The sequence below is a fragment of the Pseudochaenichthys georgianus genome, chromosome 13 (genome assembly GCF_902827115.2).
Source record: "Pseudochaenichthys georgianus chromosome 13, fPseGeo1.2, whole genome shotgun sequence".
In the NCBI taxonomy this organism is placed as follows: domain Eukaryota; kingdom Metazoa; phylum Chordata; class Actinopteri; order Perciformes; family Channichthyidae; genus Pseudochaenichthys; species Pseudochaenichthys georgianus.
Genome location: NC_047515.1, coordinates 40,378,953 through 40,390,935, shown reverse-complemented (window position 1 = coordinate 40,390,935; position 11,983 = coordinate 40,378,953). Strand labels below are relative to the sequence as shown.

Genomic DNA, 11,983 nt, shown 5'->3' with positions numbered 1-11,983 from the left:
ATGTTCATGAACAGCAGATCGTGCAGTAAGGTCAAGAAAATAATAAAAGAATGGCTAAGTATGCACACGTTAATTAATATCAATAACACAATAAGTCAAAAACAATATAACAGACATGTACGCCATGTTAATAAAAGTAGCAGTAGGAGGGTATATTGCACAAAGTATTGTATATTTTTAATTGGAGGATAAAAACCTCTTTATTGGTCACAAATACTGTACATTTAAAAAGCACACACAGTGGTCTCAGCTTTGAACCCATCCTAGTATAGCTATTGAGGGCCCTCTGCCAGCAGTAGCAGTCCACACTCCATTTTTAGGTCTGTTCGGGGACTTGAACCGACAACCCTACGGCAGTTATTGCACATCAGAAGTCTGGTAGCTCTGTGTACAAATGTGCAAAATAATCTGAGGGTTGTCTGAAGATAAAAAAGTGAAAATCTCGTTTAATATCCAAGATGTACAGAAATATTTAGCCGTATAAGTTTTGACCTGTATGAAGACAGAACATGTGGAGACATTTGGGTCTCCAGAACATTTGCTCAGAAAAACTAACGTGACAAGTAACAAATAAAATAATAAAAATCTTGATCTCTTGTTTTGCAGCCAGCAATAGACCTCTGCAATATTCAACCATCATGAGAAAAAGAACAGTCATTGTCTTTCTGGTTTTGTCTTGGCTTCTGCCGACTTGTGTGAGTGCAGTGGGAATTTTTCTTTTTTCTAATAGCAAACTCTGCAGTTTTACTGTTAGGGAGATCTTTTGTAACAATTCGATTTACAATCTTCAGTGTGTGAGCTCAAGCGCTCTCGCTGTATACGGAGCGTTCGTGTTGATACATATGTCACTTCTGCCTCTTATCTTCATACTTTTTACATACACCAGGATACTTATAATATCATATACAAATGGTAGAGAATACAGGAGAAAAGCTGCACAGACCTGTTTACCCCACCTGTTGGTTTTAATCAGCTTTTCCTGTTTTTTTGCTTTCGATGGCATCATAGTTCGTCTTGGATTTAATATTCCTGTAACTACACGTTTGATATTGACTTTGCAAGTCATTTCTTATAACCCCCTTTTCAACCCACTCATATACGGACTAAAAATGAAAAAGATATTTCACCATCTCAAGATGTTGAAGTGTCGGATTGAATTCAAATAATGCTTGTTTTCATTACTGGTTTACTGTGAAGAGTAATGAGTTCAGATTTCATCTTCGAGGTTCTTTATTTTATTTATTTCTTTCAGTCTTTCGAACAGATTAAAAAATAATAAATATGAAAAACAGAATACCGTATTATTATAATACAGTATTTATCCACATTCATGGTAATATTTGTATATTCAACAAAAAAAAAAAAGTCATACAGTATGTGTCCGAAAGGGAGTAGGAGGAAGCAAATGCTTATTAATTCCCACCCCTTACTTGATCAATGATTGTCCTTTAAATCATTATGCATGTTATTCCTACATACATTTACATTTATACAAACATATACAATAATTTCTCATCTTCAATCACCTTTCTTCATTCTCATAGTTTTCCCAAAAAGTGTTTCTGTACATCCTTTTAAACTGAATTATGCTTTGTTTTAACTCCGGCTCCAAAGCATTCCATAAAGTCACCCCACAGATTGTTAAACTCATACTTCTCAGAGTTGTTCTGACCTTGAGTTGTTTAAAATGTAGATTTCCTCTCAAATTATACCCCCCCTCTCTGTCTACGAACAATGTTTTTAATTTCCTAGGAAGTAGATTATGTCTGGCTCTGTTCATGATTTGTGCCGTTTTAAATGTAACCAGATCAGTGAACTTCAATATGTGTGACTTCAAAAATAATACATTAGTGTGTTCAAGATATCCAACATTATAGCCCTTTTTTGTAATGTGCATAACGGCTGTAGGTTGGTTTTGTACGTGTTTCCCCAAATCTCCACACAGTAAATCAGATATGGCAATATTAGTGTGTTATATAGAGTATGCAATGAGTTACAGTCCAGAATGTATCTGGCTTTTCCCAATATAGCCAGTTTTGCTTTTACATGAGTGATATGAGGTTTCCAGCTGATGTTGTGGTCTAAAACCACACCAAGGAACTTAATTTCATATACTCTTTCTATGTGTATGTTATCTAGTATTAATTGTATCTGTGGATTTGTTTTTTGTTTTCCAAATAACATAATCTTTGTTTTGCTTATATTTAATGATAATTTGTTTGTGTCAAACCAATCTTTTACTTTATGCTGTTATCACTTCCATTAGCTGTTTCAAATTGTCACCGTAACAACAAATATTAGTGTCATCTGCAAATAAAATAAATTTCAATATATTTGATACTCTGCAAATGTCGTTGATGTATATTATGAACAGCTTTGGACCCAACACGGACCCCTGAGGTACTCCACAAGTTATGTTCATGTATTCTGATTTATGTTCACCAATTTCAACAAATTGTTGTCTGTAGCTTAAATAATCTCTCACCCAGTCTAATCCCTCTGATATCATACCGTTCCAGTTTTATCAGTAACATATTGTGATCTATGTCAAATGCTTTTTGTAAGTCTATAAATATTCCCACTGCTTGTTTTTTATTGTCCATGCAGTTTGCTATTTCCTCACTTAATTCCATTAGTGCCATAGATGTTGATCTGTCTTTCCTGAATCCATATTGACTGTCGTCCAAAAGCTGATGTGTTTCCATGAAACGGTCAAGTCTTTTTGTAAAAAGCTTTTCAAGGATCTTGGAAAACTGAGAGAGCAATGAAACAGGTCTGTAACTTGTGTAATGGTGTTTATCCCCAGTTTTATATAATGGTATCACTTTTGCTAATTTCCTTTTATTTGGGAATTTACCAGATTGAAAAGACAAGTTAAAGAGATGAGTCAATGGTTCTGCAATTTCTTCAATAATGTTTTTTACTATAATCATATCAATATTATTCCAATCGGTCGAGGATTTGCTTTTACATTTTCGCACAGTCTCGATGATTTCTTTTTCTTCGACTGGTGCGAGGAAGAAAGAGCTATTGTGTTCATTCCAAAAGTCCGTATCTTCCCCTTTAGTTGTTTCTACGGTTTTAATTTGTTCTGCCAGATCTGGCCCCACATTTACAAAGAAATCATTAAAACCATTAACCACATCTTCTGTATTATTAATAACATTATTTTTGTCCACAAAAAACTCAGGGTAACCCGAACTTTTCTAATGACACTATTTAATACTTTCCATAAACCTTTCATATTTTATTCTTATTATTCTCTAATATTTTATTATAGTATTCTTTTTTACATATCCTCAGAATATGGGTTAATTTATTCTTATATATTTTATATTTATTTTCTGCTTCTGAAGTTCTATATTTTATGAATTGTCTATATAGTGTATTTTTCTTTTTGCAGGCATTGTTGAGGCCATTAGGGATCCATGCACTGTGACTTTGATTGTGTCTCTCGCTGCATTGTTTCACAGGACAGTTTTTGTCATAAAGTGCTTTAAAGATGTTTAGAAATTCATCATAGGCCTTGTCAATATCGTCTCTCTCATATACTACCCTCCAATTCTGCTTTAGTAAATCATTCTTAAATGCAATTATGTTATCTTCAGTTCTCAATCTAATCGGTTAATATAACATTAAGATTGTTTTCATCATGAACTCGACTGTGATAAAAAAACATCACTGACTATCAATCATACTCTTAATTGATATATTCTTCTGCTTACTGTATATACTATGTTTTAGTTAAATCACTTTTTTAAGGCTGATTTGGTCTGTAGCTATAAATAGTAATGGGATTTCATTAGTTGCCCTTCTACAGTTATGGCTAAAAGGATAAAGATTCATAAATATATATATATATATGTATAGCCTATATTATTATATCATGTATATGCCTTTGGAGTGTTTGTTTTGTTTTGTGGTTTCAAAGCTGTGATTGCACTACATGACCACCTGGAGCTGCTTTACTCTAAATAAAATATTATTTTTTGAAGAACATGATTAAGTGTAGATGGCATTTATGCGTTGTGAAAAAAAAAAAATAGTTCACGTGGTGTGGGTATAGTTATGATATTATGCCTGGGAACATATCTGTCATGTTCCAGCTTTAAGGGTGCCTTTCCTGCAGGGCTCTACTCATTTATTTTCTCTATTTTGATGATGTTCATAATGGAAAAATAAAGTGATAATAAACATTTTAAATCTTGAAAACTTGAATTCTTTGATTTGATCACACAAAAGAATGCAAAAAAATAGATGATGAAATATGAGAGATCAAGAATCTGCAACGTATACAGTTGGTTTCCCCTGCATCAAGGAACAAAACAAACACTTAAGAAACTATAATTTAGCAAAATAAAAAACACATTTTTGAGAGGGCAGACATAATGAGCCGTTTCACCAGGAGATCAGGATTAACAAAGAGCAGGGGCCTCGTTTATAAAGCCTTGCGTAGGATTCACGTGGGAAGGTTGCTCACGTAGGACAAAGCAATTAAATACGCACAGACTTCTTCCGATTTATAAAACACTGCGTATCAGCGTAGGACGTGCCTATGTACAGAACAGCTAAAAAAGACATCTCACGCCGTGTCAGCTTTGGGTTATTTTGGGGAGGTCGAGATAAATTATATTGTTTGGTGGATGCAGTTTGAACCAGAGTAGCAGCATGGAGGTCGGATCGTCACCAACATAAATAAATAAGTGGTCCGAAAAAGTCTAATGACAAAATAAATACATACAGTATAGCCTTCCTCAGGCAGTGTGTTTGTACCGGGGACAGGAGACCCCCCTTGAAGAGAAACTCTAAGAAATGATCGGGGAATCCCTCCGGAGTGGAGTCATGACGACTGGATCTGAATTATTTTTTTGTTTTCCAGCTGTTTTCCGCAGGGGCACCGCCAGGGATTTTGGGCCCCATGAACATATATCACATTGGGCCCACCACCAGGCCCAGGCCACTTTCTTCATAAATTACCTCGATGGCCGTACCAAATGGTCTAGCGGTCGGTATACGGCCCGGGGGCCGGAGGTTCCCCACCCCTGCTTTAATATAATAACATTAGTATTAATATCATAACCAAAATGTCTGTGATTAACATTTTGTTTACAGACTGATCACTCAATGCTTCAAACTGTCCATCATCCTAAATAGACTAAAAGCAGTTTTTTGGTTTATATAGAAGATGTGCGAAAATATTGTGTTTGAAATATATAATTTAAATTAGATGTTAGCTTTTTGATATATATATATATTGTATTCCAGTCTCCCTTCAGATATGTTAAGTGGCATTCAACACAATGCTGCTCACCTCCTTCAGTTTGGAGAAAAGCTGGTTCAGGTTCAGCCTTATGGGGGGGCAGGGCTGCTGAGCCTACATAGTATGTAAAACCATGCTCGTATCTACAACCTATAGAAATGCAAAACGGCTCAGTTTAGACGTAATTCTGTCCTCCTGCTGACCGCATCATTCATGAGAAAACATTTCATCACATTAACACAACACATTCGAGGTGGTTTTAAATAACATATCCGTATTTATTTATTTCTTCAAGTTATGTTTTTGTGTGCACTGAGGAGTCGCAAACAGGCGTTTGTTTAATCATTTTAAGATTGGTTTTAATCAATGTCTGAAAATGAATTCTTCATATATGATAAATGAGAGGTAACATTTTATTTATGGTATTATTTCCACATATTTCTCTCCATTCTTCCTTCTGCCAACGGTGTCGCAGTTTCTCGTCTCTCCCGTTTTTGTGCTTAGTGCGTACGCATGGGTCAGAGTTTGCGTGGAGGACCGCACGTTTTCCCGTCAAGTTAGTATTTTATAAATCGGAAACATTGCGTAGAAACTGGCGTACGCAATCTTTTGAGCGTACGCACCGTTTATAAATGAGGCCCCAGGACACAAAGTAACTTTGAAGTAAAGTTCCTTTACTTTAGTTTAACCAGGAATGAATAAACAGGGCAAGGCAAAAACGAATGAAACAGAACTCTCCCATGAACAATATACAACAGCAACAGAAAACCAGAACTAAAATACATGCAGAACTAATAAAAAGGACACACGCAGCTGGGCAGTGCAGGAAAAACACAAGGACAACAGGTGAACAGAATCAGGAGATCTGGGGCAAAGACCAGGGGAAAGGGCAGGTGGGCAAAGTCAATGTACAGTAAGGCCAGGACGACGAAAAACAATGGAGGACCCCTCTGGAAGAAGGGCAGGAGGACGGCGAAGGCCAACTGACATGGGGCTTTTTGTGGACCCCCACGGCATATGTTTTTGGGGCGGGGGTCTCTACCGTTACCCTTCCTTATTCGTCATGCGTCAACATCAGATACATATTTCCCTTTTCAACCATCAACTAAGGCCACTGTATCTTTTCTCAAAAGATTGTTGTTCAAAAATCCCATCAGGCAACCTCTGGGACCTCACTGATGTCCATATGAGGCAATGCAGCAAAATCCACATCATTTTAAACCATTTTTTGCTGATTCTGTGCATTTCAAATACTTTACAGTTGTCATGGCTTCCATGCAGTGGACATGGCGGGGCTTAATTCCCTTACCCCTCCGCTTTGACCTGAGAAAAGGTCAGAGGATCTCCAGATTCAAGTGGTTTATTTGTGGACATGTAAATTCGGAGACCATGGGGGTCCCTGCTTTGATTTGACTTGTTTTTCTATGTCTTTCGGGCAAAACTCGTATCCTTACGGCAGAGTTCCTGGAGCACGTTGAGACCCGAAACCAGCGTCGGATCGCTCGTCTTTGAGTGCCAACAAACATATTTAAACGTCAGACCCGCAGGCCCTCCAGGAAATCTGGTGTGCTCCATCTCTCGCTGCAGTGATTTTCATGCCAAGCAACAATTAAACATTTATTTGAAGGAACATGTTTTTAAAAAGGGCAGGTCAAATTAGACATTCTACACTTCAAATACGTTACTGCAGGATCTGGGGTATTTGAAATTGACACGGCCATATCTCCACAATGCATTGACACAGGAAGCTGATACTCGAACATGTTGGTCCCTGGAACACCAGACATGTGCCATATCAGTTTCAGACACCTGTGATGAATCACCAAGGAGAAATCACCCTGTATATTTCAAATACCCAAGTTCCTGCAGTTATGTATTTGACGTGTACTGTACCCTTAAAATACTTTACAGCACGACCTCGGGGATGCAAAGTGGACATGTAGGCGAAAAAGGCTTTTTTGACTCTCAGAGACCAAGTTCCTGTACAAGTCACATACTTGACTGCTTGACCTCAGGTATGCGATGTGGACAGTACCTCAACCACTCCCATTGCTCCCCGGGCGCTGTGCAATAGCTGCCCACTGCTCCGAGTACTAGACTCACTAAAATGGTTACTCTTAGAAACAAAATTAATGACCTCTTGCCTTTGACCAGTATAGTGTTATCAACAGCTCCCGGAAACGTAAGTTCTAATATTACACTAGATAGTAAACTAGAATGCTTTTCAGCCATAAACCTTGAACAATTACATTCAATGATTCTCTCTTCTAAACCATCAACGTGCATGTTAGACCCAATTCCAACTAAGCTGTTGAAGGAAGTTTTTCCATTAATTAGCACTTCTTTATTAAATATTATGAATATGTCTTTATTATCAGGCTATGTTCCACAATCATTCAAAGTAGCAGTGATAAAACCGCTTCTTAAAAAGCACAACCTCGATCCAGAGGTTTTAGCCAACTATAGACCTATTTCTAATCTTCCGTTCCTCTCAAAGATTCTTGAGAAAGCGGTCGCAAAACAGCTGTGTGATTACTTAAAAAACAATGATTTATTTGAAGATTTTCAGTCTGGCTTTAGAACACATCATAGCACAGAGACAGCTCTGGTTAAAGTCACAAATGATATTCTAATAGCCTCAGACAAGGGACTTGTCTCTATTCTTGTTTTGCTCGATCTCAGTGCTGCATTTGATACTATTGACCATGATATCCTATTGCAAAGACTAGAGCACTTAGTTGGCATACAGGGAACTGCTTTAGGCTGGTTTAGGTCCTATCTATCTGAACGCTCTCAGTTTGTACGTGTCAACGATGAATCTTCCACGCAAACCAAAGTTAGCCATGGAGTGCCACAGGGCTCAGTGCTCGGACCTATTTTGTTCACATTATATATGCTTCCGTTAGGCAATATTATAAGGAATCATTCTGTAAACTTTCATTGTTATGCGGATGATACTCAACTATATTTATCAATCAAGCCTGATGAAATTAATCATCTAAATAAAATTCAAGACTGCCTTAAGGACTTAAAAACGTGGATGACCTTAAACTTTTTGATGTTAAACACGACCAAAACTGAAGTTATTGTACTTGGCCCGAAGAATCTACGAAACAAATTATCTAAAGATATACTAACTATGGATGGCATTAATTTGGCCTCCAGTGAGACTGTAAGGAATCTTGGTGTTATATTTGATCAGGATTTATCCTTTAACGCCCACATAAAATCAATGTCAAGGACATTGCAAACATCAGGCATATCTTGCCTCAAAACGATGCAGAGAAACTAGTCCATGCATTTGTTACTTCTAGGCTGGATTATTGTAACTCTTTATTATCAGGGAGTACCAAGAAGTCAGTCAGGTCGCTTCAGCTGATTCAAAATGCTGCGGCTCGTGTACTAACCAGAGTTAGGAAAAGGGACCACATTACTCCTGTTCTGGCTGCCTTACACTGGCTCCCTATAGAACACAGGATATATTTTAAAATTCTTCTTCTCGCCTACAAAGCCCTTAATGGGCAGGCGCCATCTTACCTTAAATAACTCATTATACCCTACTGTCCTACTAGGGCATTGCGTTCCAAGAATGCAGGGTTGTTGGTTGTTCCTAGAATCTCTAAAAGTACAATGGGAGCCAGAGCCTTTTCTTATCAAGCTCCACATTTGTGGAATCAGCTTCCAGTTTGTGTTCGGGCGGCAGACACCCTATCCGTTTTTAAGAGTGCGCTGAAGACCTTCCTTTTTGATAAAGCTTATAGTTAGGGCTGATTAGATTCAGCCCCTAGTTTTGCTGATATAGGCTTAGTTTGTCGGGGGACATCTTGCTTCTTCCTTCTCTCTGTCTATACCTGTGTCCTCTCATGTTCCGATTAACCCAGCTTCCCCAAATTTCTTTCTTTTTGGTGTATATATACGCCGGGATCCGGAGTCATGGATGATCCTGCGGTCCTGTGTCCTGGATCGCGAGCGCTGGATCTTGAGTCGTGGCTGTGGTCCTGGATGGATATCCTTGTGGATTCATCTTCCTATTATACACACATGCATTTCCAAACATCTGGACTACCTATGTTGCAAATGTATTATCTTTTCAATTTACACACGGCATCTATTGCACGTCTGTCCGTCCTGGGAGAGGGATCCCTCCTCTGTTGCTCTCCCTGAGGTTTCTCCCATTTTTCCCTTTAAACTGTGGGGTTTCTCCGGAAGTTTTTCCTTGTACGATGTGAGGGTCTAAGGACAGAGGGTGTCATATTGTCATACTGATATTCTGTACACACTGTGAAGACCACTGAGACAAATGTAACATTTGTGATATTGGGCTATATAAATAAACATTGATTGATTGATTGATTGATTGATTGATTGATTGATTGATTGATTGATTGATTGATTGATTGATTGATTGATTTATAGACTCCTGGTTCTAGGATGGGTTAAAAGCAGAGAAAAATACATCACTACACGACCTGTGGTATTTGAAACATACAAGGTCATATTTCAAAGATGCCACTGGCTACATGCACGTCACTTTGAATTAGTCATCTCTGAGGCCACTTTTCTCAGTACACCAACTATCATGCAAATCGGAGCAACTTTATTTTTGACCTGATTTTCAGGAAAAGGAAAAATGAGTTTGAAAAGGCCAAAAAAATCAAAGGTTCTCCAATTATCTCCAAAATGGACACACTCAATCCCTGGGCTGGAGGGATGACACAGTTCAAGCATCAGCTTCCTGGATTGGACGTCCACTTCAAACATGGTTCTGCACAAAATGAGGTCCATGAAGTGGATAAGTCATACCCCGGCATCAGCTTCATTGTGGGGGTTTGACTTTCGAATAAAATCCCTGCACGCCAATCAAAGGCTTTGGGGGAAAGGAACCAACAGGAACCTACTCTTTGTATGTCTGAGGATAAATTAAATATTATATTATTCTAATAAAATTGTAAAGTGTAACCCGAAGAAAAACTTGACATAGTGTGTTGTTTAGTAAGTGCACACGAGGTCAATGATTAGGGCCTCGCAGCAACCCTGCAATAGTTCTCAATGCAAATAAGTGAAGTGAACTCACACCCAGGTAAACGCAGTTTGGCACCTTTGGGTTCAGGCCTCCAGAGTTTGATGAGCTTTGAAGAGTTAATGAGATCCATGGAGGGTGAGGAAATGTGATAAAATACTTAGTCTGAGGGAAACAGTTCTGATCTCGGCATGAACACACGAGGTGCAGTTTCAGGTCTGGTATCTGTTAATGAATCAAACAAGATGTTGTGCAATGTTAATGCGATGTGCATGGTAAGAGTTTTTTTCTCAGTTTACTAATTTGTTATAAAACCTGCCTGTTTTAATTGGTGTTCTTCATGGATGATCATTTAAATGTAACATCCATTGCTCTTAGTGGGTATGTTGTAATGGGCAAATTCAGGTATTTGTATTTTTTCATTATGTTTACTGTATATATTCTAACAATCTGCTTGAATTGTACTATTGCGTGCCTTATATGGAAGCATAAGAGCCTCCATGAGCCTATGTACTTTTTTATCGCAGCGCTGCTGCTGAACTCCATTGTTTACAACACGGCTATGTACCCAAAGTTGTTAGGTAACTTTGTGTCTGAGAAACCGGTCATATCATATTCAGCCTGTCTCCTTCAATTCTTCATATATTACACGTTAAGTGCTTCAGATTTCTTGCTGTTGTCAGCCATGGCCTATGACAGATATGTGTCTATATGTAAGCCTCTGCAATATCATACTATAATGAGAACAGCTACAGTGAGTGTTGTTCTCAGCCTGGCTTGGCTTGTGCCTGCGTGTCAGGTTGCAGTCTCAGTCATTCTGGTTATTAATACAAAATTCTGTCATTTTACTTTAAAATCTATTTTTTGTAACAATTCAATTTACAATCTATTTTGCATTAGTTCAAAAGCACTAGCCTTGTATGATGTGTATGCTCTGTTCAGCATGGCCCTTTTACCTTTGCTCTTCATACTTTTCACATACACCAGAATACTGATCATCTCCTATCGGAGCGGTAGAAATGTCCGGAGGAAAGCTGCACAGACCTGTTTACCCCACCTCGTAGTTTTATTCTGCTTCTCCTGTTTGTGTGCATATGATGTTATAATAATTCAACTTGGATCTGATTTGCATTCCATAATGACTTTACAGGCATTCTTGTATTACCCCCTCTTTAATCCAGTTATATATGGACTGAAAGTGAAAGAAATCTTTAAGCACCTGAAGAAGTTGTTCTGTAGAGCAAAGTTGAACTGACGTATTAACAGGGATGTTGCAGTAATTGTGATGTAAGTGATGCTAGTCATTCCTTCTGTAATAATATGCACATATGTTCTGATCTGTGGAAGGTATTTCATGTAAAGATGTGTTAACCCTGTAAAAACCTCTTTACTATATCATGTACACTTTATCTTCACTTGGAACAATGTTAATATGCTTCACTTATTAAAAAATATGTTTTTTTAATCATGTGATCGTAAGTTTTCTTTGGTGAGTTTATTATAACTGATAAACACCATTTACTACAGAGGCCAATTTGGGAAATCGGCTCCACAAGCAAAAATAAAAAACAACAAATTAATTACTATAAGACCATTCCAGTTTAGGCCCAGGACAAAAAGCGCAATGACATAATAGAGACTACATACTGATGGGAATAAAGTAATTGGCAGCGTTTTTAATCACTATAAGAGATTTAAGTGTT

At 37.8% G+C, this 11,983-nt stretch overlaps 2 protein-coding genes across 2 annotated transcripts; both read left to right on the top strand.

The window, feature by feature from the left end:
* Nucleotides 1-1,166, top strand: LOC117457060 (olfactory receptor 51I2-like). The gene is made up of 2 exons (XM_034096928.1): nt 1-25; nt 607-1,166. Exons 1-2 carry the CDS (start codon nt 1-3, stop codon nt 1,164-1,166), a joined length of 585 nt encoding a protein of 194 aa, XP_033952819.1.
* Nucleotides 1,167-10,620: 9,454 nt separating this feature from the next.
* On the top strand, nt 10,621-11,535 carry LOC117457059 (olfactory receptor 6N2-like). The gene has a single exon (XM_034096927.1). The coding sequence runs from the start codon at nt 10,621-10,623 to the stop codon at nt 11,533-11,535; it is 915 nt and encodes a 304-aa protein (XP_033952818.1).
* Nucleotides 11,536-11,983: the final 448 nt, after the last annotated feature.

Bases quoted from the DNA above. Each gene is read 5' to 3' on its own strand.
- LOC117457060 (XM_034096928.1), top strand. From the start codon at position 1: ATGTTCATGAACAGCAGATCGTGCA. The intron at 26-606 runs GTAAGGTCAAGA...CTTGTTTTGCAG, and splicing joins CATGAACAGCAGATCGTGCA to CCAGCAATAGACCTCTGCAA.
- LOC117457059 (XM_034096927.1), top strand. From the start codon at position 10,621: ATGGATGATCATTTAAATGTAACATCCATTGCTCTTAGTGGGTATGTT.